Raw genomic sequence first — 27606 nt, forward strand, 5'->3', positions numbered from 1 at the left:
TAGGTGATGATAATGACGATTATCAAGTGGTGTCTTCCTTTCAGAGTATGAAGATGAGGCAATAGCACATGGCTACTAGGCTCAGTATAGCACCTAGCGCAGCTGACTCACCCCCTGCTGAACTCAGTAGTTCTAAGGACCCACGTCTCACCAGCTTCCCACAAGCCCCGCCAGGACAGCTTGTTCTACTCTCCGAATCCTTGGGCTCCTCGCATCCCACCCACTTCCCCGTCCTCCTTCCCTTCCTGGGTCTGCTTGCCTGGCCTTTTCCTCCAGGAAGGTGTAGGGTTTCTGAGGGAGGCCCTGCCGGAGAGCAGTCCCCTCCGCTGTGGGGGAACTGGCCACTTCCTTGGCTGGGCTGAGGCTCCGCACAGTGGCCTTGATGGGCTCTGGAGGGGGTTCGGGGGCAGGGGGCTCAGGGGCTGGGGGTGCCGACACAAAAGACGTTACCATATACAGGGCAGTAGAGGAAGATGCTGGTTTCACCCCTTGAGGGGTGGAAGCTGGGGTTGGGACTCCAGTGTCAGAGACAAAAGACTCGGGCTCACTTGGGGTAACCTGGATACTAGGTGGGGTGGGCTCTGCTTGCTGGGCAGCCTGCAGGCCCCTGTGCTTTCGTGGGGGAGTTTGGGGTGGTGGACCCACAGCCTTGAGAGAGGACAAGGCCTGGCTGGGGGCAGTGTGGGGAGATGAGGGGCTGAGCTTGGCTGCCTGGGAGCCTGGGGGAGCAGGAGCTGAGGCGGGGGCCAGTGAGGTAGGAGAGTCGGGTGGCGGGGCCCTGGCCGGCCCTGAGGTAACAGGGGCATCTTGATGAGCAGCAGATGGCCGAGTGGAAGAATCTAAGAGGTGGGAAAAAAAAATCATCATCGCATGTCCTGTGGGCAAGGCCATGGTGCTCTAAGAAGGAAGCAGCCCCATTTCCTCTCATGCGCCCCCATCTTCTGACCTTGAGTGCCCTTGACGAGAACCTTCTCAGAAGGGTTGCTGAAAGGCCCCTGCCCTGCACGATTGACACAGGCCACACGGAACCTCACCGTCAGCCCGACGGGTAGATTTGTCACATTGTAGTAACAGTCAGGGATGCCTGCGCTCACTGGGTGCCAGACAGACTCCCCTGCGGACAGCACAAGGGGGAGGGCTGAGGCCGCAGAAGGGATGGCCTGACCTTCCCATGCCAGCTGCAAAGAGCCTGCAGAAGCAACTCTATCCAGAGAAACTTGCCTTTCCAGCCCTGCACCCCCCCCACACACACCCGGCTTCCTCGACCTTACCATCCACTCGCCGCTCCAGCGTGTACGTGCAGGGCGCCCGGCCATCCCCGGGTTTCCACAGCACCAGTGCCGTGTCTTGGTAGGTCTGGGGCACCTCTGGAGGAGCTAGTTTTCCTGGGGTGCCTGGAAGGAGGAGGAGAGGTCCAGTGATGTCCCAGCTAACAGCACCTATCAGGCATCTCCATCACTCCACCCTTAGCCCTGCCCCGGGCTTACGGGCCACAGCCACGGTACAGGAGCTGGTGATGCTGCCTAGGACGTTGGTGGCGGAGCACTCATAGAGTCCAGCATGCCGTTTGCCTGCCCGGGGGATACTCAGCAGCTGCCGACCATCTTTGCAGGAGACGATGACCACCGAAGGCTCTGCCCGAAGGGACTGCTTGTCTGGGAACAGGGAAGGTAAGAGGGCCTGCTGAGGAGGGCCGCACCCATCTAGGCCCCCCTCTTACACCAGCCTCCCATGAGCCATGCTCACCCCAAGGCTTTGCCTCACCTTTCTATTTTCCACCCCCTTCCCCTGCCTTTCTCTGTGAGAGATAGAAACTGCTTACCTTTCATCCAGGAAATACGAGGTGCAGGGCAGGCCGCCGGCAGGCAGAGCAGGGTGGCTGCCTCCCCCTCGAGCAGCACCTGGTCCTTGAGTTTGATGTGGAAGACTGGGGGGAAGTCTGGAGAGAGAGCAAAGGCAGTCATCTGTGTGTGGGACCCTGGCGTCTGTCTTACTGCTGAGGAAGGGGCAGGTGTGTGTGAATCCTGGCATGGCAGGAAAGCCAGGGGAAGGTTCTCTCTTCCCAGCCAAACGTGGGGAGTGGAATCTCATGCTATGTTCAAATACTTTATTTTTTGAGCCAGCACCAATTCCCTCAGGCCCTCAACATATGCTAGAACTATCTTTTCCTGGCACTGATTATTAAAGATGTTGAATAAGTACCTCATGTTTGTAAATCACTTAGCACAGGGATAGGCACTAGTTAAGTGCTCTACGAGTATGTGTTAAAAAAAAATAAAAGCAAATTGTGAAAATCATTAATAGTTAAAGTCTTGCCATACCTACTCCCTCTGGGGTATTGCAGGATGGAAAGGAAGGGAAAGGATACAGATTTCGTAACCAGAATGAACAGTCTCAAAAGGTCTAAAGCCAATACCACGCTGTTCAGCCCCAGAAGTGTGCCAGCATCCCTGTCCAGCTTCCTGTCTGGAGTGTGGGTGAGGCTCTTGTGTACTAATTCAGGTCAACCAAGTTGAGCTTTTGAAAGGGCAGGAATCAGTCTCTACATGACCATGAGCAAATCATTTACCCTTTTACAAACTCCATTTCTTATCTATAAGCAGAAAATACCAAGGTCGGAGGGATGATTTGAGAACCAAAAGAGGCATATAAAATGCTATCAGGGTGTGTGTGTGTGTGTGTGTGTGTGTGTGTGTGTGTGTGTGTGTGTGTGTGTGTGTGTGTGTGTGTGTGTGTGTGTGTGTGTGTGTGTGTGTGTGTGTGTGTGTGTGTGTGTGTGTGTGTGTGTGTTTGAATTCAGGGTCTCCTGCTTGGTAGGCAGTTAGTTACTCTACCACTTGAGCCATTCCACCAGCTCTTTTGTGGAGGTTATATTTGAGACAGTGTGTCACGTAATGCCTGGGCAAACTTGGACTTCATGATATTCCTATTTGTGCTTCCCCAAGTCACTAGATGATAAGTGTACATCACACAGTGCCTAGTCATTGGTAGAGATAGATTCTCAAGAACTTTTACCAGCCCCTAGGCTGGCCTCAAACTGTGATCTGCAATCTTTTGCTTCCCTAGTACCTAGGATTACAGGTTTGAGTAACTACATCCAGCTTAAACAACTCTGTAGTTGCTATGATTCTGTCTTTATTATGCTTGACACAAAAGCCAGGAGCAGAATTCAGGAAAAGAGATGGTTTCAGCAAAGCAAGGAAAACGGTTTCACCACTGGCTAGTGACCTTGTCCATGGCAAAGCTGGGACAATAAGCTTTGCTCCAGCACTGCTGGCCCGTAGCACCTTAGTGCCTGAAGGATTTGAGTTTGTGGCCCCTGGAATGATTCTTTAGAAAAATCCCAATCTGGGCTGGGAAGGTGGCTCAGTGGTAAAACGCTTGCCTTGCATGCATGAGGCCCTGGGTTCAATTTCTCAGCACCACATAAGCAAAAAGAAAAAAAGCCGGAAGTGGCGCTGTGGCTCAAGTGGTAGAGTGTTAGCCTTGAGCTGAAGAGCTGAGGGACAACGCACAGGCCCCACGACCAGACCCCCCCCCCAAAAAAAGAAAAGAAAAATCCCAATCTGAAGTCAGACGCCCCTGGCTCACACCTGTAATCCTAGCTACTCAGGAGGCTGAGATCTGAGGATCCTGGTTCAAAGCCAGCTGGGGCAGGAAAGTCTGTGAGACTCTTATCTCCAATAAACGACCAGAAAACTGGAAGTAGCACTGTGGCTCAGGTGGTGCAATGTTTGCTCGTCTTGAGTTGAAGAGCTTAGGGACAGTGCCCAGACCCAGAGTTCAAGCCCTACCACCACAACAAAAATCCCAACCTGATTCTAGCCACAGGGAATGGGGACATTCTTTTACACTTGGGCAGAGATAGCTGAAGACCCCTGAGAGTCCAACTGCTGCCTCTAAGAATCAGGAGGAAGAGGTGGGGCGCGGCGGGAAATACACCTGAGCTGGGCATACCCCCACCATACCCCGGGAAGGAGCTTCTCTGAAGTTCCCAAGTACTGTGAAGCCAGTCTCATCAGCAGCTTCCACCAGACCAAGTGAGAGAATGAGGGAAGGAGGGAGAGGAGGGAGAAAGGTCACCTGCGTCCAGCTCTTCCAGTCATACCCCAAATTCCCTAGGACTAGCCCTGGTTGGTAAAGTGGACACGGGGCAGGCTTCTTCTGAAGGGAAAGGATGAGGTCAGGGAACACTGTGCGGCAGGAAATCAGCTGCACAAGCAAAATGGAACTGGGAGGGAGGCCCCAGATGGGAAGGGATCAGCTGTTCCCAGGCTTCAATGCTAGATGCTCTCCTCCTTTCCCCCTCCTTTCCCACCCTCCCTCTACCAGCTGGCCTCCCTCCCCCTCACTCATTCATTACAGCCCTGGCCAAGGCTGGACACAGTCTTGCCTAGTGAAAGCAAGGCAAAAACTATTCTGAGCAATTTAAACAGGAACTGGACAGGGATGAAGCAATGGCTGATAAAGTGGTATACACAGCCTTGCTTGGTGTTTGGCTCCTGTCCTTTCTGCTGGTCTGGAAGGGAAAACTAAGGCCTTTGCTTATAGTCCTTGAGTAATGCCCATTTTTCCAGCTGGGGTGACCCAAGTTGAGAATGCTTCCCTCCTCACAGCTCTAGGACACCTGCAAGAAACAGACCAGGGCATACCTTAAGACTGCCCACCCCCCAGCATAGAGCCCCAAGGCTGCGTTTCCACTGCCTTGTGGAGGGGGGCAGGGGAACATCGAGAGGCAGCTATGAGTTCAGAGTTGTAGAGAAAGGGAGAATTTAGGAATTGGTTCAGCCAGAGTCAAAATGTGTCTTTGGGTGCATACTCCAACAACTCACCTGAATTGGAATGTGGAGGCAGGGGAGCACAATTCTGAGTTTCTTAAAAACTATACCTAGAGCAGGATGCCAGTGGCTGACGCCTTTAACCCTAGCTACTCAGGAGGCGGAGGTCTGATGATCACAGCCAGCCCAAGCAGAGAAGTCCATGAAACTCTCATTTCCAATTAACTACCAAAAAGCCTGAAGTGGAGGCTCAAGTGGTAGAGCACCAGCCTTAAGCAAAAAAGCTACAGGATAGCACTCAGGCCCTGAGTTCTAGCTCCAGTACCAGCACAAACAAACACACTAACCTAAACATAGGTTTAAAAAATAATAACAAACAAACCTAGAATATACCATAAGACAGAGGTCAAGCCAAAGAAAAGCCTACGTAGAATGGTCCGAGAGCCACATCTGGGCAGTGGCTGTAGAAGGCTACACAGTCCAACTCTGGCTGTTCTGCTTTCTAGCTGTGGAACTTGGACAAGCTGCTTAGCACCACATTGCTAAGCCTGTTTCCTCACCTGTAAAATAGGATGATGACGATAATTGTTCCTAAACAATGCTGCAGCACTGAATGAGACAATGCTTGTAACACGCTTAATGGGACACTTGGCTTTGCTAATTAATGGCAGCTGCTGTTATGATTACGGTAGTTGCTTTCCTGACTCGAGGCCTCTTCCACAGCTTGTCCAGGCTCCTCCAGGGGGCCAACACCTCATCCAGCTAAGACTGCACACCTAGCAGGCCTCTCTTACCTGACTCACTGGGCACATACTGTTGACCCAGGTCCTCTTGGACACTGGCAGAGAGGTTCGGCTGTGATAAACCCTTGTCCTTCCGTAGCCTGGAAAGGCCCCAGCGCAGACGGCTTCGGCTTTCCCCAGGAGCTGTGCAAATCCAGGCCTGAGATCAATGGTCCAGCCAGTACCAGCGCACCCCAACCTCCTAGCAGCCCAGACAAGAACAGAGCACCGGCTCCCAACTGCTTACACCCCACTTCTCTGCTTCTCAACCTGTTCATCCTCTCTCCCCTCGAATTCCAACCTCAGGACTTCCAGCACCTCTGCAGCCTCTGTACACGACTGCCCCCAGCCCTCTCCTCCTCTCAGAGCCTCTCTGCCGCGAACCCCACCATCTTCCCCTACCCCAAATCCCTCCTCACCCGAAGAGCCCGACGTGCCACTGGCCTCGGAGCCCAGGGACTCCGCAGAAGGCGTGGTGGCGCCGGCCTGCGAGGCCAGCTGGTTGTGGGGGACGCCGAGGCGTCGCAGACTCTCGCCTTCCGAGGTGGCCCTGCGCAGCTTTCCGAACAGCGGGGTGCTGCGCCCCGAGGCGCCCCCGGAGTCCTCGCTGCTGCTGCCGCGCTGCAGACGGCTGGACAGCCGCTCGAGCGTGGAGCTCAGCCTCCTGCGCACCGCCAGCACCGGGGAGCCCCGCGCCGAGCTGCCGCCCTCGGAGCTCTCCCCGTCCGCGCCGCGGGCCTCCCAGGCAGGGTGGCGCTGCGAGGGCGGCGTCCGCCGCAGCCTCTGGGACAGCGACAGCGACAGGCGGCGGACCAGGCCCGGCTCCCCGACAGCCCTGAGGTCCTGCACGGAGCGGGAGCGCTCGGGCCTCCGTACCAGCTCCAGCGGGGTCCCCGCCGGGCTGGGCCGGTAGATGCCGTCCTCCTCCTCGGCCCCGCGGAACGGGCCGCGCTCCTCGGAGCGCGAGCGGCTCAGCAGCCGCAGCCCCCGGGACAGGGGCGATTCGCGGCTGCGCTTGAACTTAGCCTCGAACACCGCCTCGGACTCCAGGTTCTCGATGCTGCTGCTGAGGCTGCTGCCCGGCCTGGGGGGCACCGTGGGGACCCGGGCCTTCTCGGCTACCATCGGAGGAGCCCTGGCCGAAGGCGAGCGCTTCCCGGGGCCCCCGGCGGGCGGGGAGGCCACCCTGGCGAACACGGCGGCGTGGGGCTGGGGCTCCGCTGGGAGCGCGGTGGGGACCTGCGGGGACTCGGCGGGGGACAGCTGGAGGGACTGCATGATCTGCGCGTAGGGGGTGAGGGGCAGCGCTGCGGGGGCCTGGGCGGGCTTGGCGGTTCGGACCGGTCTCGGGCTGGGCTGTGGGGCCTTCTCTGGAGCAGGCTGGGGTGCCGAGGGCGGGGGAGGCTCGCTGGGTGTGGTGGGGGCCGAAGGCTCCGCAGACTTGGGGGTACTGGGTTTGGGAGCACTAGGCCGCGCAGGACTGGGCGGCTGGGCCTCACTGAGGGCGGACAAGGAGGGCGACTCTTGTAGCCTGCGGGCCCCAAGTTTGGCTACCGGGATTTCAAGGGGCGCCCCGGCGCGGCGATGCCGACCCCGGGGCTCCGCCTCGCCCTGCGAAAAGCTACTGCTCTTCTGCAGGCCCCGCGACTCCGGGGGCGGCGGGTGGTGAGGCGCTGCCTCGCTGGAGGCCGCCCGTGCCATCCGGGGGTCCCGCGCACGTCCCCCCAGGCTCTCCAGCAAGGGACCCCTGAGGCCGCTGACCTTGCCATCCTCGGCGCCTCCCCGCAGCAGCCTCTGGCGCAGGGCCTGCAGCCTCTGGGCGTACTCGCCCTCGCCCAGGCCTCCCCGGGTCAGGCGGGTGGCGCCCGGGCTGGGGCTTCTGCGCTGGGGCAGCTCTACGGATGCCGCCTTGTGCAGGCCCCGGCCCGGCTCCCGCGGCCCGGCCCGGGGCAGGGCGCTCTCAGCCGAGCTGCCCCTGCGGAGCTCTCCCCGCCGGGGACTGGGCCCAGCTGGGGACTCCTGGCCTGGAGAGGGGAGGGTCTGAGAGCTGGGAGCCTCCTGGTCCAGAGAGGGAGCCCTTCCCTGCTCTTGCCAGTCCAGGGGGGTGGCGACCCCAGCCTCCGGGGACCCCAGGGTCTCATCCTCAGTGGGAATGTCAGTGAGGGACACGCGAGAGCCAGAGAACTCGGGCTGCAGGGGGCGGGGCACGGAGGGTAGCTCCTCCAGGTCTTCCTCTTCTGAGTCCGAGGAGGACGAGAGCCCCCCACTCGGGGGAGATCTTCTGGGCATGGCCACCCACACCCGCTCCGGGGGCGCCCGCAGCAGCTCCGGGATGGGGCGCAGCACTAGGTGGCACTTGTAGCTGATCTGGGAGCGCTGGAAACAGGGTACTACAGTAAGATCAGAGGGGCCTAGAGCAGGAATGCCCCAGGAGAGAAAGGGCAAAAGCAGGCAAGGAGTCAGAGGGGAACCAGGTACTGACAAATGCAAAAGCAGGAATATATTAGAGGCACAGGGGAGGGTCACCATGGAAAAGGAGGCCGGGTGAGAAAAGACTGAGCCACACTTACCTGCCACCTCCTTCGGGACAGGAAGAGCTTCAGGTGATCCGTGCTCACCTCTGCACCTTTCGCCTGTGTCTGCACACCCAGGAAAGAGGGCCTGAGAGACAGCTCTCTGTCAATCTAGACCCCTCAGTACTTTGCAATCAAGACAGGATCTAAAGACAAAATCCAAAGCCACACACTGGTGGCTCACGCCTATAACCCTAGCTACTCAGGAGGCTGAGGTCTGAGGATTGCAGTTTGAAGCCAGCCATGAGACTATCATGTCCAATTAACCACTGTGAAAACCAGAAGTGTCACTATGGGCTCAAGGTAGTGGAACACTAGCTTGAACAAAACAGCTCAGTGACAACGCCTAGGCCTCAAGTTCAAGTCCCATGAGAAAGGAAAAGGAAATCTACTGGGAGGGGGGGACGGAGGAGGGTAGAGTAAGGGGTGGTCTGAGCTCCTGTAGGGTCCCCTTGAGTCTTCAGGACAACCCCCCATGGCCAAGATACACAGCTGTGACAAATCCCTGAACCTAAAGGAAGGCAGAAAACAGGTAGCTCCAGGAGTGGCTTCTGAGCTTCACCAGGGCCCAAGGACCTTTCTCCTGATACTCTGGCAGTCCCAGAGACCACCTCTTAGGCTGCTGGCTAGCCTCTCCCCATTGGTTTCCACAAAAGGCCAGCAGCCCAAACATCTGGAACAGTAGTGGTTCAGCGAAAGACAAAGGCTGTCCACAGAACCCACCTAGCCTCTTAATGCCATTTCTGGTCTGAGGAAGACTCTTATTTCAAGCACTGCTGGGGGAATGACCTCAGTCTTCAGCTGACTGACTCAACACAGTACTCAATGGAGAGTTTATTCAGGGGCCCTTCTACTCTCATTTGCTTGGCCCTCAACCCTATATCTAGCATTGTGTTCTAAGGTCCCAGTCTCTGGAAACAAATGAGAATTCTGTCCACATGAAGCTCATAATGAGGGAGTAAGCTAGCCAGGCCACCCACCCACTTATTACAGTGTATGCACTCTGACCAATGTAGGACACAGCTGGGTCATGAGAAGGGAGATAGATCAGAGCTGGTCTCAAGTTCCAGGGAGAACCTTGAAGAGATGCCCTGCCCCTTTCCCCAGGCTCTCGGTCCAGATCGATGTCTGGAATCCATGATACTCCAACTTGATCATTGATTTGGGCCCCAATTTCCCTATTAACAAAACAAGAGTAACAATATCTTCCTTTGTAGAACTATTGGGAGGCTAATATATGTATCATAGATACATATATATACACACACATATATATATACATATATATTATGTATCATTGTTACTGTACATAGTAGATGCTCAAGAAATTGTTAGTAACTGTTAGTAACATTTTCTCTCCCTCCACCTCTGCATCACCACTTAGCAAGGCTAGACTCACTCTGAACCAAGGATGTTCTAGTGTCTCCTCTGCAGTAGGTCTCCTGTAAAGGAATAAGAATTAAGCACAGATCTGCCATTCATTTGTTCACTCATTCAATCAGTTAATGAATATTTGAGAAACTGGAGCATCTTGGGAGCTGGGGTGTTGCATGTCTAAAGGCAGTTGCTTGTAGGAATAGGTAAGGGCATGCAGGGTATGTGTGTGCATGTGCAGGGAGGGGGGGTGTCCTGTTGGCCTCATACTCACAGCCTGTCCTGCACCAGCACTTTGATGAGGAAGCCCCGGGCCTCTCTGCTCAGGCTCAGGAACGTGGTCTCCTCAAAGGCCACATTGTAGTTTCGGATGTTCATCAATGTTGTACGATCATTTTCCCCAACAAAAGGGGAGATGCCTGTCAGACTGCAGGAATAGACAGCGCTGTGGTGAGAGGTGAGCAGGGCCCTAGGGCTGAGGCAGAACTAAAATGGGATGCCCAAGGGGGTACAGAACTAGGGACAAATGGAGGCCCCAGGTCATGGGACCAGCAGAGGCCAGAGGATCTGCACAAGAAAGCCAAACCTTTCAGACTTCTAGTGTCCTACCCCAATCTGAGCCCCACAGTGGGCAGGGAGGTAGACTCCCCTGGGATGTGGTGTAATCATGCTTTAGAAGGCAGGTTCTGTCCTTCAGTGTGACCTCTCCATGACATGAGGCATATGTGCCAAGGAAAAGTGCCCTCCCCCGCGAGACTGAGTACTACCCCTTCTATCCATGCTGTAGACACTCAGGACCAAGAGGTGCAATGCTGAAATGGTACTGAGCCTGCACTAGCCTCTCTCAGTTGAGTGATTCCACCTCTCAAAGAGGGATATGGTGATTGGAAGAGCTTGAACAAGCAGCTTAGGCATCCATATTCATGCTCATCACTCTTCCTGAGTGAGGAAAGAGGAGCAGAGGGCGTGGAAGACAAGGGAGCACCAGAAGACTGCAGAGGGGATCTTACCAGAGGAAGGCAACAACGCCCACAGGCCTGTGGGAAAGGAAAGGGATGGGTGAGAGGACAGCTCATCTCTGCTGAAAGTGAGTTCCCTCTTCCTCAAATCGGAGAGGAACATGACACCCCTCCCCCAGAAACACTGCCCTGGACATATGGGTACAAAAGTGCCCGCCACCCTGAAGGAGGATCCTGGATCTAGTGGTCCAGATCTCCTGGAGAAATCAAAGGTCAACACAGGACTGGCACAAGCCCAGGCAACTTTGGGGACCATATCTACTTTGCTAGGGGGAAAGCCCCAACTTCAGGGGAGCCAGGTGATGCCCTGAGTGCTTAGGTTAGCGCTGATCCATACAGGATGGGGAAAACACAGACAGGAGACCCCCAGGACCACTGCCACCAACTGACAGACAGCAAAGTAATCCAAGCTTCCTAAAGCTCCTCCCTCCAGGCCATACAGCAGGCCAGCATTACCAGATATCAGTGACTCCAGACACAGGGCTCTGGTTGACAATCTCAGGTGCCACAAACTCAGGTGTGCCATACTGGCAGTACTGGGGCTCCCCTGGGGTCAACTCCTGGGCATTCCCAAAGTCACAGATGCGCACCTGCTCTTCACCTCCTTCGCCATCCCATACCAGAAGATTTTCAGGCTATTGGACACAAGCATGTGAGGGATCTGAGTGAAGAAGGACACCTGCCTCTTGGCCCTATAGTGGCTGCCCCCCCACCTCACCTTCACATCAAGGTGTAGCACGTGGCTCTGATGCAGGTAGCATATTCCTTCCAGCACCTGCCGCATATAGGCCCGTATCTGTGGGAAAAGGGGAGCAGAATCAATGGGGATGGGGAATCTATGCTTGATCACCACCAGTGCTGTGGCTAGAGTCAGGGATTGGAAACGCAGGTGTGGTATTGTTAATACCTAGGGATACCATGTACCGCAGCATATGTTGGGCACTGCACAATTAATTAAACATGACATTATAATATAATAAATAGAATTGTGCAGTATACAACATATAGAGCCATCTATGGAAGCACTTCAATGGCATCAATTGAGCTCCTTCCAAGAAAAGACTAGAGATCAATAGTTAGGGTGGGTGTGCTATCATTGAGAGTGCACAGCACAAGTCCCAAATAGACAGTGGTTTCCTGGGTTGGGAAGTCCTGCTGCCTATCAAACTGTACTCTCTACCACAGGACTAGGGCAGGACCTACCCAAGGGTTCTCAAGAGTTCACATACATGAAGACTGGTGCCCAACCTGGCCCCTGCCACCCACTGCCCTCACCTCAGACTCACACACGGTGGGCTTCCTGGCCATTCTTTCCAGCAGTTCCTCCGTGCAGCTGTGATGCGGATCAAGGAGAACAGGACTAGTGTGACAGCCCAGCATAGCCTCAGCCTGGCACTGGGGTCTCCTCCCCCGCCAGGTACATACCATTCAGATACCATCTACCTTCCCTTTCTCCAGCACAAGTGGCACCCCCCACCCCCACCCCGTTAGATTCTCTGGCAAATCACTTATCCTGTCTGAGCATGGGTTCCCTCAGGGGTAAAATGGGGATAACATTTCCTCCCCTGTACACCTTAGGAAGTTATTTATAGGGATCAAATTACAGCGCTATCTTGTTGACGGTTGGTGGAACTTCTTGACTCTATTTGATAATGACCCAGAGGTCCACAGCAGAATAATCTTGTCATTTTGCTGAGGTTTGGATTTGGACAATGCAGCCTGGGTGGCTGGTGTGCAGGTCATGGTCACCTTGCTCCAGGAGGGCTGAGCCAGCTACCCAGCATCCTTAGCGCAACGTGCCTTTGTTTAACCATCGCTTTTGTGAAAAGGTAAGATCTGTTCTTTATTAAAAGAGCCCTCCAGATAAAACTAGGAATTGGTGCGCAGTCTGAAATGGGTCCCTTCAAATGTGCAGATATGCTGTACTGTGTTTTATGATTAAAAATAATAATAATCATATGCCATCTGCTAGCCGTGTGACCTTCAGCCAGTTATTTAACCTCTTCATACCTGTTTTATCAGCCATAAAATGGGGACAATAAAATTCTACATGGTATACATGAGGGTTGTCTAGGTTAATATTTGTAAAACTTGTACAACACACATTAAATGCTACTCAGGTTCAAGCTTATATAATGGCTTTTGCAGAAGTCTCTAGATTCATTCCTCCCAACTATCAAGGGGACCACTTTGTAAATGGTAGAGTATGATGCCCATTGGCTGTTACAAGAACAGGAACAAACGGGTGTCCTCCACTCCCCAGCCTGTCTAGGATACAGCTCAGTGACAATGACCAGTCCTCGGCGTCTCTCGAAGGCTTCGTGGAAGTAGAGCACACAGTCGTGCTGAAGCCGGGCCAGCAGCCGGGCCTCTCGCCGCGCCGATGCCTTGGGCTTGGCCTGGCTAGGAATGAACTTGGCCGCAAACTCTAGGCCAGAGCTACGCTCCACCACACGCCGCAGGTAGGAGAAGGCTCCCCTGGATGAGATAGGTAGGGGATAGGTAGAAAAAGGCTTCCCTAGGTGACCATGGCCCTCAGTTGTTATTATAGCCCTGGCTGTTCATCCTTCCTGGTTCCAGACCCAACAGTCCCTCTGGACCCCAAACTCTGGCTCCCTCTTAGCCCCATACCTGCCAATCTCCTGGTGGATATCATAAAAATCACTGAGTCTCCTTCCTCGGTGTTCTTCGTCCTCTCCGACCCCCTCAACCTCCATAGCTGTCTGAGCTGGGGAGGAGACAGACAGGTAGGGAAGGATAAGAAAGGGATGCAGGCAGAGACGAGGACAGGTGGAGATGAAGGAGACAGAAGGGGAGCAACATCGCTGGGCCCAGGCAGGTACAGGGTTGCAGGTTGGGGTGGTCAGAACAAGGAAGAGCTCACAGAACATTCCAGGATGGTGTCCTGATCCCTCCCTCTCCCCAGGGACACCAGCCCACCTGACTGCACAGCCAACTCAGCTTTGCAGGAGACTTCGCCTGCCAGGTTCCGGGCAGTGCAGGTGTAGACTCCTCCATCCTGGACCCCTGTGCTGAGCACCACGAGGGAGCACTCATTCTCCTCATACACGAAGCTCACGTGATTGCTCTCAGCCAGCAGCATCTCATCCTGCAGAGTGGGATATCACCACCAGCCCAGGCTTGGCTCCCCAACACCAGGGCCCCCAGCTCTGGCTCTCCATGGCAGAGATTAAGTTTCACCTGGACCCAAGGGCCAGGAGCCTGTCTTCCTGGCCTCACCTCTGTCTATCCCCAGGACAGTGTCATCTCCCCTCCAAGACTCAGCTTTGGCTTCTCCCTTAGGGTCTACCAATATCCCTATGTCGCGAACCACTCCTCTGCCCAGGCCTAGTAGGAGCCCTCACATCATCCCCAGGGAGCACCCACACCCCCCCCCCCAGGATCTCCACAGCTGCTGCCATTTCCCTCTGACCTTGTACCACATGATATCCGGCAGTGGTTTCCCTTCAACAACCACAGCAAAGCGAGCTGTTTCCCCAGCCCCGACCTCCACATCCTCCATGATAGACTCAAACCGAGGGGCCTCTGAAATGTACAGGAGAAGGGAAGGGGAGGTGGAGGGAGCAGCAATTGGCTCAGCCAAACCCTCCTCTCGGGGCACCAGAGTTTCTCCCTTGAACCATGTGCCTTCTCTGGCACCCCCAAATGTGCTGTCCTCAATGCTTCAGTCACAGGTGCAGGCTTGCTTTGTTGGACTCCCAGTGTTCATTTGCCGGCTTTGAAATGTTCACACACAAAAGAATCTGAATTTCCTGTCTCTTGGAAAATCAGGACTAGCCTTTCGGAGCCCTTCCCTGCTTGCAGTAATCAGGCGAGACACAGCTCAATGCTGCCCCCTGTGGGTGATCGCCCTTCTCACAGCCCCACATAGCAGCTTTTCTGACTTTGCCTGTACTTGGCCCCTGTGGGAGGCTCAGCATGACCTAGAATTAAACTCATAAATGACTCTATCTTGAAGGTTCTCTCTCTGAATCTTATTTAAATGTTTAGGGGTCTGTCTATCATCATGGAGATGGCAAGATAAACAAATGAGTAACCTCCTGATTAGCTGTGCAAACTAGAAGCCAACTCTCAGCTTAGTTCTTCCATACATGGCTGGGATTTTATTCTCCACATATAACACATGTCACAGTGTTCCCTATAAAGCAGCCTCTAGTTCTCACCATGGAATCAGAAATATTTTGCTATGTGAAGAAGTCCATAGCTTCCAGGTTACCCCTGTCCTGAGCATGCCTGAGGATCTAGGCTCTAAAAGATTGGGGTTTAAGGGAAAGGCAAGGTGGTTGGGTACAGACTGCCAGAGAGACCTACCTGGCTTTTATTCTGGCAACAGGGAGACCATTCTAGGGGTGGAGACGCGGGTAGGAGCTAACCATTTCATTTGCCCTGCCTAGGGGTAGGGTGGGGCCTAATGGAACAGTATTGACGTCAGCCCCAGGCTGGCTTTCCTGGCTGGCTAGGATGCAGTCTCCGTCTGTGACTGTCCAGAACAACATGAGCTGCAGAGCTCCAGATGCCAGGGCCTTCCTGTATCCTAGATGTGGGGCTACATTCGGGATGATGAGTCTAGCAGATGGTACTGTCCTAGAGCGAGGTAGTGTCACAGCAGGAAGTATGAGAGCAGGGCAAGGGGCAAGACTCATCAAAAGGCCACCAGGGGCCTAGGGCAGCACCCTATCTAACATCCTTGCCACCAGGCCAGGAGGCCCCATCTCTTTTTCTCTCATACTATGTCTGCTTCTTATCTACTCTGTTTTTCTTTGCTGGCTCCAGGGTTCAACTCAGGACCTCATGCTTGCTAGGTTTATTTAGCTAGTGCTCTACCATTTTGAGTCCTATTCGCTGGTTAATTAGAGGTGGAATTTCACAGACTGGGAAGCTGGCTAAAAACTTTGATCCTCTGGATCTCAGTCTCCTGAGTAACTGGGATTACAGGCATGAAGCACCAGCACGTGCTACTTCTTACACAATTTACAGGCACCTTTCCTCCCCTTTAGAAATTTAATTCCCAGTCCACTGGGGTGTGTATGTAGAAGGGGGTGCAGTCTATGAAAGTCAAAGCACAAAGGTTTTGAAGTGAACTTCAAGGTGTTTTTTTTTTAAAAGCACCAGAAAATATCCATTTGCCCGCAGATCACCTGTGTTAACTAAAATGTCACCTCCTTTGCTTTTGGCTGGAATTGTATCCACCCAGCAGGTTACACTATTCAGCTCATGTGGATCTGAAGTTCTGAGTGGCGGTTACAGATGTCTAGAGTTAATTAACAAACCAGAAAACAGAACAATTACTGCCTAATGCATGCTAGGGCTTGAGAGGCTGCGACTTTAAAGGAGAAATTACAAAAAAAGGCCTTTTCTACAAGGGTTGAGAGGTTTTTTCAAACAAGCTGTGTCAAAGGGCAGCCAGGAACCTCGGAGCTGGAAGGCAGGAGATAAGCTGTACTCCTAGCGTTTGTTCTTTAATCCACTTGGACTTCTCATGCTAGTTATAATTGAGACACTACTTCCTGTTGTGCTTAGTACAGGAACTAGACATGGCTCCTGGCTTTGCAGTTTGATGTATAGACTTGAACTCAGCTCCAGTAGTTGTTTTGTTTGTTTGTTTGTTGCTGATCCTTGGGCTCAAACTCTAGGTTTGGGCACTGTCCCTGAGCTCATTTTTTTTATTTTTGTTTTTTGCCAGTCCTGGGCTTAAACTCAGGGCCTGGGCACTGTCCCTGAGCTTCATTTGCTCAACGCTAGCACTCTACCATTAGAGCCACAGCACTACTCTGGCTTTTCTGTTTATGTGGTACTGAGGAATCAAACCCAGGGCTTCATGCATGCTAGGCAAGCACTCTACCACTAAGCCACATTCTCAGGCCCCCTGAGCTATTTTTGCTCAAGGCTAGCACTCTGCTACTTTGAGCCACAGCACCATTTCTGGATTTTTCTTTGATTAACTGGAGATAAGAGTCTCACAGACTTTCCTGCCCGGGCTGGGTTCAAATTTTGATCTTCAGATTGCAGCAGCCTGCAGAGCAGCTAGGATTATAGGTATGAGCCACCGATTCCCAGCTTCTGTCATTTTGTGACATCAGGTTGTGTGACTTTGGACTAGGTTATTTAGCACTCTTTAAATCTCAGCTTCCTCAACAGTGAAATGGCGGTATAACTGACCCCTTCTCACAAGGGACTGTAAAATAGAAATGTGATGATATATATGAAATATTAAACACTGGTCCGGGCACGTAAGAATAGTACGCTATGTACTATTACTGCTCATCACCAGCACTGGTCCTATTACTGCCATTAGAAACAGGGCATAGGTGCTGGGAAGGTGGCTCAGTGGTAGAGCGCTTGCCTTGCATGCATGAGGCCCTGGGTTCAATTCCTCAGCACCACATAAGCAAAAAGAAAAAAGCTGGAAGTGGCACTGTGGCTTAAGTGGTAGAGCACTAGCCTTGAGCTGAAGAGCTGAGGGACAGCGCCCAGGCCCAGAGTTCAGGCCCCACGACTGGACCCACCCCCCCCAAAAAAAAAAAAAAGAAAAAGAAACAGGGCATAGGATTGGTCCCAGTCAGCGGCAGGTGAACGTGGGCGCCTGAGAATGTGACTGAGCCAATGGAATGAGGAAAACCCTGTTGTCACTCACCTGCCAGCTCCAGAGTGACTGAACAAGCCTTTGTGCCATGCCGATTACGCGCGGTGCAAGTGAGGGGTCCCAAGTCCCGGCGGCTCACCCGGCAGATTCGAAGACAGTACTGGTCATCATCTGGCTGGCTCAGTTCATAGACACCTGCCCGTGCCTCCAGCAGGGCCCCTCGGCAGCTAAGAGACACATGACAGGGAGGTCCTACCAGGCTGGGCCAGGCCTGGGCTGTCATAGGTGGGAAAATCGGTGATCACGGGGAGTCCCTACCTCCTCCAGACGACCTGGGCCTCCACATGATTGAAAGTGACAGTGACACGGGCAGACTGTCCCTCTACCACATACACGATGTCAGGTTTGTCCAGCACAGCAGGAGCCTCCTCCAGGGGTGGACCTGGGAGGGGGGTGGTTGCGGGGGGAGTCAGCTCTGCACAAGGTTGATGCTAGGACCTTGGTACCCCCTGTTCCTTTCACACCCCTGATCACCACTTAAGCTCCAATTTCACAGATGAGGAAGCCGAGGCTCCTAGACAGCTTTATTTAGCCTTTTGTTCTGGGAACACAGCCAGGTAGCAGAGAAGTACCAATTGGACTCCAGCTTGTTAGACCCCCCCCCCAAGCCTTAGATTTGTCCCCTAGATTTGATGGGCTGGGGAAGAGGGGGGGTCCACCTGGGGGCGGTCCCACCCAGCCACACTGTTCCAGCCATAGTTATCAAGTCTAGAGCACTCCCCAGGCTTCACCAGAGCCCCCTCCCCTTGCCCGCAGGAGTGCCTGCTCACCTCGCTCCAGCAGCTGTACAGGCTCAGAAGGAGCTGAAGGCTTGCTGCTGCTCTTGCCACTAGTGCTGAGGACCCGGAAGACATGCTGGAGCCCCTTCCGTAGTCCCGTGGCTGCCCACTCAGGCTCTTGCAGGCCTGTAGCCAGCACTGTCCACTGGTCAGAGCCTAGTACCTGGTGCTGTACTGTGTATGTCAGGGAGTCTGGGTCTAGAGAGAAGAGGAGAACAGCAAAGATGCTTCTATCCCTCCCCTATACTTAAGCACTTTGCTCCTTGGTGCCCCTGCCTGCTCCTTTCCTGCTCATTCCTTTCTTGCCCATCCTCAGTCCTATGTGGCCCAGACCTACCGATGGCCATGTCCAGACTCCTGGGGGGATTCCAAGCAAGCATGACCATCCTTCCTGTCACAGCCACTACCTGCGGTACGCCATCTGGAGGGCCTGGAACCACATCTGAAAGCCACAAGGTGGAGATCCGCGTGTGTCCTTTAGGGCCCAACAGCTCCCTGGCATCACCAAATGTTGGCTGGGGGGCTGGGAGTACAGCTCCAGGGGACAGGGAGGGCCAGATGGCCCTCAGGGAGTAGAAGAGGGAACCGGGTGTGGAGGCTCCTTCTTGGCATCCCCAGGGGTGCGGGAGGTCAGGCTGTGGATGTAACTACCCAGGAAGGTGCCTGCCTCACCTGTAACATAGAGATGAGCGTAGCAGGCAGCTTTGCCCAGCTTGTTGGCGATGACACTCTTGTAGACACCAGCATGCTGAGGACCCACGGCAGGAAACACCAGGCGATGGACATCCCTGTCTGGTGGGGGAAGGGCAGTAACACAGGGACTGAGCGAGGAGGCTGTGTAAGGTGGGTCCATACCATGCATCTGATCACTCAAGCCACCCAATAGGGAAACAGGGAGGGCAGGCAGCAAGAAACAGATCTTTTCATGTCAGTCCGAATCAGGTCCTATCTCATGCCAGTCCAGATCTTAGGTTCTATCACCCTGGCCTCTCTTGCCACCCCTGTAGCGCTGTGGGCTAGCGAATCCTTCATAAACTGGGTTATGCTCCTCATCCCTGCACTTTGAAGGGGTCAGAGTTGTGACAAGACTTTCTTCCTCCCCCAGACCCTTCTTCTCCATCTCCTAACCCACTCCTATTCATCTTGTCTCTGGCAGAGACTTAGGAAAAGTCCTCCATGAGAGCCACCAAAGCCCAAACTCCCCTCCCACCATGCGGACTGCTACGCCTTCACATTTTAACCTGCACAGACCATCAGACCAAGGAATAAGCCACCAGAGTTTCAGCTCCAAGTCTTTGCTTATTAATTCCTTTTTTTTTTTCCTTTTGAGTATTCTCCTGTTACCTAAGTCTTCTTTTCCCTTCAAGACACAGTAGAAGCGAGTGAAGCCCCAGGAAACTCACCAGGCATTGTCCTGGTCTCCCTTTCCTTTTCCCTAATTTCCTTCCTGAGATTCCAGTCTTTTGACTGGCACATAACTTGGCCCACACTGCTTTGGAGGATTTTTTTCCTCTTTGCGTTCAAACTCCCGTCTGGCTCATCCTCTTAAAGACAAGTCTCCTTTTGTTCAGATTGGCTTGTCCAACCCAGAACTCAATGCCTTTCACACATATAGTCAGTGCCAAATACATGTTACCCTATCAGTTATAATAGCAGTTGTCTACTCTATGCCTAGCCTATATAGGTACTTGACATGCTTTATCTCACCCTAATCTTTTCAACAACTCTACAAAATTATCCCCATTTACCAGTGAGGTCAGAAACAATGACTGACTCACCCAAGGTCACACAGTTCATAAATGATGAAGCTAGAGATGGAATTTAGTCTCATCTCATTCCAAAGCTCTTTCCTTACACCCTGCTTCCTGAATGATAAAGAGGCTGTCTTTGGTGAGGACACAAAGAGCAGGAGGCACTGTCCTCCTCCGCATTAGGGATGTCCCCAAATACCTCTCTCTTCTCTTAGCAGTTATCTCCACATAGAACAGTCACTCATCCATTTATCTCCGCTGACACTATTTATAAGAGAAGAGATGCCAAACGCTGCCAGTGACCTCAGATACATGCAGAAGCAGAGACGCCAGATCTTGAGTCAGACACCCACCCAGGCTCAAAGCGGATGGGGACATAGGGAACTCTTGTGGTTTAGCAGTGGCAGCTGCTGGAGGGGCTTGAGGGTAAAGGTCAGGGCTAGAGTGGTGGCTAGAGATAGGGTGAGGTTAGGGCTGGGAGAACGGGACATGGGCAACTGGGAGGGTCCCTGAGGTGACAGCCATGAGTCAGGAAGTCCTTGATTGCCTTTGAGTAAGTCCCTGTACCTCTCTAAGCCTCAGTTTCCTCATCTAGTAGTATCTTCCTCATAGGTACAATGATCTATGTCAGGTCTTTAGCATTTGGGGGTCTGGCACATAGAAAACCTTAATAAGAGGAACTTGTTCATCTGTAGCTGTTGGAGAAAACCATCATGGGTGACACTGTGGGTAAGAAGGAAGGAAGGCAGAAGGACCTCACATGAGGATGGAGCATTGGTGATTCCTTGAGAAAACATCTAGGAGGAGAAGGTGCCAACACAGAGGGCACCAATCTAAACATACTTCCCTGGACATTCCTCCCAGGACTGCCACACTCTGTTACCATGGCCCTTTCACTGAGATTTCTTAGGGACTACTGGCAGCACTGTTTTAATAGCAATTATACTAAGATTTACCACTTACCGACTTGTGCCAGGCCCTGCTTTTAGTGCTTTATATTTAAGAACTTGTTTCCTTCTTGTAATAACCTACTCAGATGAGGAAACTGAGGCAGAGTAGGTTCTATAATCTGCTCAGGGTCCCTAGGCTGGTCAGTGGCAGGTTGACTTGCCCATCCAGTAAGTCCACCCAGGGGAAACTCAGAAGGTAGGTGCTGTGTGAGCTGAAGGAGGGAGACACAGACCTCAGCCCCTGTAGGCTCCCTTCCCCGAGCAACTCATCTCGACCTGGGAGGCTACAGAAAAGGGAGAACCCTGAAGCCAAAAGCTTGCTCGAGAGAACAGGCCCAAGGGTCCGTTCCCAGACACGTACACTGTGTCATGCGCCGGTCATCACTGCTCTGGATGCGGTGGCCATTGTGAAACCAGCTGATGGTAGGATACGGCAGGCCTGTCACCTGACATTCCAACATGGCCTCCTTGGCTAGTCCCACCTCCAGGTCCTGCAGCGGCCGCAGGAAGTCAGGAATGGACAGCCGCTCCAGCTCCCCCTGCTCTGGCTCCTCAGGGATGGATGGCATCTTCTCCAGTTTTGAGCTGTAAAAACCATATGGCTACCCAGAGGCTGAGGGCTATGCCTTCAAGGGCAGGGCAGGGGCATCCCAAGGCAGCTAGCAGCGCCTGGAACTCTAGATGGTACCTGGGGCCCGAGGCAGCTGTCCGAGGCTCCTCCACATAGAGCTGGGCGGAGCTGTGGGCCTGGCCGTGGGTGTTGGTGGCACTGACTGCATAAAGACCCTCATCCTCGCTGCCCACATGAGCAATGTGCAGTGAGTGCAGACCCCCGTCCTGCCGCAGGCGCAAGTTCTCACTCTCCTCCACTGGGCGGCCTGGGGATGGGGGGAGGCAGGGATGTAGAGCAGTTACAGTAGAGGCCCGGCTCTCTGGTCATGCTCTAACCTAGCCAGGACCCTTAAGGGTCTCTCAATATCTGCAGGGTGGGGGAGGCATACCAAAATGAGTCCAGGTGATGGAGGGGGGTGGGGTGCCGCTTATCTTGCAGTCGAAGCGGGCTGCACGGCCCTCTAGCACCTCTATGTCTTCCAGTAGCCGGGTGAAGAGGGGTGCCAGTGAAGGCCGGACGGTCAGGCGGGCACTGCAGGTCAGCTCATCTGGGAGGGAGGGGAGCACGGCTGTGAAGGCCCAGGCACTGCCATCTCTTAGGTCCTTCCCAGCTCAGGGAATCCCTGGCAGAGCCCTGCAAAGGCTCTGGGCATGAGGGCTGAGGCAGTGGGCAAAGATCCATAGACCCGATGTCTCAGGAGGCTGGAGGTCATCAAGGATGGGCATCAGGACACTAGGTTGCCAACCTGGGCTATGGATGCCATGGAAACCCAGGGCTTGGCCCAGCTTCCCTGCTGCCTCACTCTGGCGACCAAAGATGAAGCACAGCTTGGCTAAGAAGGTTCTAGAAGCCAAGCCCACTGCTTCTCTCACCACCCCCTCCCCTCCCCCCCCTCCTCAGAATTCTTCTCTGTACCATCTGAGGAAGGTGTCATCACCTTTGCGTATCCAGGAGGACAGGACCAGGTCCAAGATGTCATGCATAGCAACAACTGGCACCTATTAGATGCCACCCTTTGCCCAGGCCCTACACTTTGATCTCTGCATAAATGATCTCACTGATCCTGCCAACCCCCACTATGGAGCTGGTATTAGCATGATCTTTTAAAAACAGACGATTAGTGTCAAGTTCAAATAGAGGAAGAGACTTGTCCAAACATATGGTTGACAATTTCCAAGGAAAGAAGGAGAGCCTAAGACCAGGTTTGTTTGCTACCCCTTAGTACACCTGACCCCACAGGGGAACAGTGGACATGGGAGAAGGTACCTTCTGTCCCAGGTATTATTCTAGGTGCTTGTTGTTTAAAGGCTGGAGTCTTGCACTATCTGCACTTCCACAGAGATAGACTCCTGTTTCCTGGGCTTCGTATTCTGCCCCAGCTCTTTCACATCCAGCTCCCTCCCTCCGACTCTGGGATGAACCTGAGCCAGTGGTTACCTTTGGCTGTGCTGAGCTTGCAGGTGTAGGTGCCACTGTCGTCCTCATGCACAGAGGTGAGCAGCAGCTTGCACTTGCGGCCATCAAAATGCATCTTGCATTTGAGCAGCGCTGGCTGCAGCAGACGGCCATGACACAGCCAGTCCACTTCCACGTCGGCGGGACCTGCCACCAGGCACTCAAACAGCGCCATCTCCCCGGCCCCCACGTCCACGTCCTGCAGGGGGGCCAGCACGGCCAGGGACCGGCTTTCAGGGTGTGCTGGGGGAGGGGAGGAGGAAGCAGCACAGGCGGCACACACAGAGCAGAGACGTACAGGGCGAGGGAGACACACACATACACACAAAGAGACAGACACAGAGAGAGAGAGATGCATTTTGTTCCTCTGAAGATGGGGGGGTGAGCCCACCCACCCCGGCCAGGACAACAAAGGGCTTCTAGACCTGGCTTTAAGATAGCAACCCAAGCTGGCCCAGAGAGGGAGAACTGGAGAAGTGAGAGTGAATTGGGGGGAGGAGAATCGAGAGGATTATGTGGTGGCAGCAAACGGCGGTGGAAAAGAAAACACAGCACACAAGCTGGGTACAAACTGGACTTTATTTGAGCTAAGAAATAGTGTTTCCAAATACCTCCACCCCCCACTATGGCCCCGCTGCTGCGCCGATCCTGGCTACCTCCCTCGTTCCCACAGCATCCTGGGCCCTGGCTGTGGATGTCCCACTGGACCCTAAACCTGCCAGGGCCAGGGCTTAGCTGGGGGCCTTTGGCTTTTTTGTCTCTGGTGGAGTAGAAAGTGTTGTGCCATTTGAAACCCATTTCTGGAATGGTCAGCACCCTGCTCGCTCCCAGTGGGCCCTATGTCCACAGCCCCTGTCACTCTGGGCCCCTCCACCACCCTATGGGTGCCATGCCCTGTCCTTTCACCCCACTCCATCTAAGAGGCAGCCTTCCCTGACTGTCACAGACACACAGACAGACAAACAGATAGACAGTGGCCTATAGCAACATAGCACATGCATTCGCTTAGTGCTCCCCCACAGTGGGCTCGAAACCCCTCCTGACTTGCCCCTCCCAGCACTCAGTCCATCTGAGGGCCTCCTGGCCTGCACAGCCACATGTCCACTTTGGGAAGAAGGGTCCACAGGGCCCCATGGGCTACCCCCAGAGTGCTGCATGGGCTGGGAAAGATAGGGGAGTCTGGGCGGGTCCGGGCCGGTGGGCCGGCTGGGTCTGTGGGCAGGAGGCAGTGAAACACAGCGAGGTCCGAGAGGTGCCTGAGACAGGGGCGCAGCTCGGAGGGTAGCTGGGGGGAGCGCAGGTGGCCCCCTGAGCTCACTCGCCTGTGTACAGACAAAAACCTCAGTCAGCAAGCGGCAGGTTAGTGCAGCACACGCGCGTGTATACACACACACACACACACATGCATGCGCACACCCACAAACACTCGCACAGACCTAGCTAGGGCCCTACTGGCTGTGGCTCTGCCTCTAAACCTGCAGGGCAGCCACTTTCAGCTCCCCAAGACTGGCCGTGGGGTGCAAGGGCCAACGGCTAGCCTGGTCCCTGAGGATCCTAGGTAGGTGGAGACGGCTGGGCATCAGGGGAGAGACATTCACAGGTCCCCCTCAAAGCCTGTGGGATATTGCAAAGCATCCCAGAGAGAGAGGAGAAGCACCAAGACACAGGTTAACACAGAGAAAGGAGGCAAAGCTAGACCCTGGAGAAGGAGTCAGCCAGAGAGAAGGGGCTGAAGAATTTGTAGACCAAAGAAACGGCAACCATAGGATCAACAGATGCCAGACAGAAGGTAAGCGAGGTCTGGCAGATCGACTATGAACCTAAGGACCAAGATTCCCAAGCTGGCCTCTGCTGGGCTTGAAAGGTCTGAGCCCCAGGGAAGGTGGGGAGGGCTGATGGTGGAGTGAAAAGCTGAAGAGAGATTCCTGGTACTCTGCCATCGCAGGAAGGGTGAAGGCAGAGGCCCAGCAAATGGCCAGCCTATGGAGAGGAAAACCCAGTAGTCCCTGGGGGGGGTAACCTGCCTAGGTCCCATCATCTCAGCTGCCTAAATGTCCCCATCTTATGCTCCCCAACTCTGGGGTCCCAGCCTTCTCTGGATTTCAGGGCTCTGGTCATCCTAGCACACCTGAGGTCCCTGCAATATTCCATGCCCAAGTCACCCCAAGGGTCCCTCCGAACGGGTCCAACCACCAGACTCCCCACTGCTGCCCCATCATGAAACTGTATGCCAGTGGGATGGGTAGGAGGGCAAGGGGCAAGAAGAGAGCAGGATGTGGAAGGGCCTGGGCAGAGCAGGGTGACAAAGGCTTAGAAGAGTGTGGAGAGAAGACAGCCAGCTACAGGAAACAGGGTTTCTAGCTGACATTAGGGGCTGGCGTGATGAATCTGGAAACATTAGCTGTGTGGCCTTCAGCAAGTTGCTTCTTCTCTCTGGCCCTACTTTACTCAAGTATAATATAGAAACAGCCAAATGAGGGGATCTTCATGGCCCTTTCAGTGTGGCACTCTCTAGGTGAGGTTGTGTGAGAGCCATTAGTAGGATAGAGACCTGGGCCAAATTGCAGGGGAGGGGGTTGTGTGTGAGGTTCTCACCTCGAACCTCCAGGCGGGCCTCACACTGCCGAGCGCCATATTCATTGACTGCCTTGCAGGTATAGAAGCCAGCATCGCCCCTCTCCGCAGCCAGGATCCGCAGCCGGCACAGTCCTCCCTCAGCCTCCTCTGCAAAGCGCCTCTGGTCGGGGCGCACAGGCTGGCGGTTTCTCAGCCTGTTAGAAGGGTAAGAACTCAGTCCTAGAGCCCAGGCCTCGCCCTGCAGGTGCAGTGAAAGGAACACCGCCCCTCCCCACCCCCAGCTATGGCAAGACTTTGCTTCCCCACACTGCTCACTCACCCCAAATCTATCCCTCTGCCCATGGACACCCAGGGGGCTTCAGGGCTAGGTTTTAACCCTGATTCTTATCCCTGCTAAGAACTTCCAACCATCATGGCCCATCTGACTCTCCCTTCTCAGAACCCACTGCACTTGGGAGCACAACCTTGCTGTTTCGCTGTTACTTGTTCCTAAACTTCCTCATGTCGAATTTTCATCTATTAATACCAGAAAGATGGCTTGCCCACTTTCCAAAAGGAATACAAAAGAATTCACAATGTTAACAACAACAAAAATCACAAGAGACCAGACAATCAATTAAAAATGAAAAACACAAAAGCTAAACCAATAAAAATCATGCTGGGCAGGAGATGTTCTAGGAGCCTGGGGTAAGCTAGGCACCGCAGCTGAGACCCACATTGAATTCTGGGCCTCCCCAGGAAGCTCAGAAACAAATTGTAACGCCCAGGCCAAGCACAGGATTGGGTAGAGAGGAACTCAAAAGTCACCCTGTATCAAGTGACTGGATGGGGGTGGGTTAGCCTTGTCCAGGACTAAGAGTCAGATGTGAACCTTATATTACTCCAACGTCTCCCGAGAAGAAGGCTCTGAATAAACCTTGAATACCATGGTGACCTCTCACCATGGATGGGAGTGGGACTGCTAGCCCTGGGGTAAGAACTCCCAAGGAAGTCTTCTAGGGCTCTGCTCCCTTCCGCCAAAGCCAGCTCTCAGAAGTGGAGATGCTGTGGGGGTGGTAGTAAGTGGCCACTACTTACCAAGAGACCACAGGCTTGGGCTCACCCTGCACACGGATGCTCATGATGACATCTTGGCCTTCCCTTACTGACTGGTCCATGAGTGAGACCTGAAAGGGAACCCCAAAGTGTCAGGAATGATAGGGTAGAGTGCTGGGGAACTTGGGACAGAGATCTTTTCCACGTCAGTCTCAATGAGGCTGGCTTTGGATAAGGAGGAATAATAAGGCTTAGGCATGACCCCAAGGGGCATCCCAAAGAATGGGGTACATAGGGCCTGGGAGTCATCTCAGGGGTCTGACCTTAAAGGTAGGTGGTGCTTTGCAGCCAGTGTCAGAAGAATGACGATCTTGGCTGGGACTGAGCTTCATGGTGGGGGTTTGGGGCCAGGTCTCCCCAGGCTCTGGGAATTCCTCTGGGGGGCTCAGGTACTCTTCATCGGAGGTGATGGGGCTGCTGAAAGGGGATGTGGACCCACCTGGAGGAGAGACAGAGAGGATGCCAGGGGAGGAAGAGACAGAGAGACCAAACACTAGCTGTGAATGTCACAAAGAGCCCAGGAATGAAGGGCTTCTGTGGGCCCTGCCCTGACTTTACCTCCTGGACTCCATCCAACTGCATGCCCAAGTCCTTGTTATCCCTGGGCTCCAATTCCTCCTCCACCTCAGACCTTGCCAACACTGACCCTGTTCACCCCTCTAGGAGGGACACCACAGCACAAGGGTGGCAAATGGACTTTGAGAGGGAACTCTGAATTCTAAAGGAGCAGGAAATTTGCATTCCTGGTGAGAAGCGTGAGTCCAAACGACCAATCACAGGCCCCCAAAGCAGGCAGCACAGGTCTCTGCAGCCCCAGAGTAGCAGAACCAAGACACTGCTTTCTTAGGCAGGCTAGGCATGGTGCAGAGGAACACACACCTCCGACGAGTCCCATTCTGACCTCCGTCCAGAGCCAATGATGTGGCAGTGTCCAGCCTGCCCTTCCCCCCTCCCTTCTCAGCTTCCTGCCACAGATACCGCAGGAGCACCTGTTGGCCCTAACTCTACAGCAGGGACCCCAAAAGTCCACAGGGAGGGGGAAGTGGAGCCATGGTCATCCACAGAAAAGGGTGACTCCGTCTGGTGGAGAGGACACTAGAGTGTGCCTTTGGGGGGGGAGGTGTCCCCAGAGCCCTGACACCCTCCCCCAAAGCTGGCCAGGGGCCCAGCCATGCCGAGCTGGCTCTTATCCGACT

The 27606-nt window shown here is 54.1% G+C and overlaps 1 protein-coding gene across 6 annotated transcripts in view; it reads right to left on the reverse strand.

Moving 5' to 3' along the window:
* Speg (striated muscle enriched protein kinase) overlaps nt 1-27606 on the reverse strand; it is a 59046-nt gene that overhangs the window by 3446 nt on the left and 27994 nt on the right. For all 6 annotated transcript variants that reach the window (XM_070016395.1, XM_070016404.1, XM_070016421.1 and 3 more), the window contains 30 exons: nt 26674-26849; nt 26393-26481; nt 25334-25509; nt 22721-22981; nt 21672-21830; nt 21359-21548; nt 21032-21255; nt 18642-18761; nt 18307-18411; nt 17961-18167; nt 17449-17572; nt 17182-17357; nt 13960-14072; nt 13467-13635; nt 13158-13254; nt 12804-13004; nt 11802-11859; nt 11245-11322; nt 10983-11161; nt 10518-10544; nt 9782-9934; nt 9533-9575; nt 8131-8199; nt 5980-7936; nt 5573-5704; nt 1823-1939; nt 1488-1655; nt 1272-1394; nt 947-1114; nt 260-839 (listed from right to left, as the gene is read on the reverse strand). In XM_070016395.1, the coding sequence (XP_069872496.1) occupies nt 260-839; nt 947-1114; nt 1272-1394; nt 1488-1655; nt 1823-1939; nt 5573-5704; nt 5980-7936; nt 8131-8199; nt 9533-9575; nt 9782-9934; nt 10518-10544; nt 10983-11161; nt 11245-11322; nt 11802-11859; nt 12804-13004; nt 13158-13254; nt 13467-13635; nt 13960-14072; nt 17182-17357; nt 17449-17572; nt 17961-18167; nt 18307-18411; nt 18642-18761; nt 21032-21255; nt 21359-21548; nt 21672-21830; nt 22721-22981; nt 25334-25509; nt 26393-26481; nt 26674-26849 (6439 nt within the window). The remainder of the gene's footprint in view (nt 1-259; nt 840-946; nt 1115-1271; nt 1395-1487; nt 1656-1822; nt 1940-5572; nt 5705-5979; nt 7937-8130; nt 8200-9532; nt 9576-9781; nt 9935-10517; nt 10545-10982; nt 11162-11244; nt 11323-11801; nt 11860-12803; nt 13005-13157; nt 13255-13466; nt 13636-13959; nt 14073-17181; nt 17358-17448; nt 17573-17960; nt 18168-18306; nt 18412-18641; nt 18762-21031; nt 21256-21358; nt 21549-21671; nt 21831-22720; nt 22982-25333; nt 25510-26392; nt 26482-26673; nt 26850-27606) is intronic.

The sequence above is a fragment of the Dipodomys merriami genome, unplaced genomic scaffold, assembly GCF_024711535.1.
Source record: "Dipodomys merriami isolate MVZ:Mamm:240054 unplaced genomic scaffold, mDipMer1.0.p SCAF_1, whole genome shotgun sequence".
NCBI lineage: Eukaryota > Metazoa > Chordata > Mammalia > Rodentia > Heteromyidae > Dipodomys > Dipodomys merriami.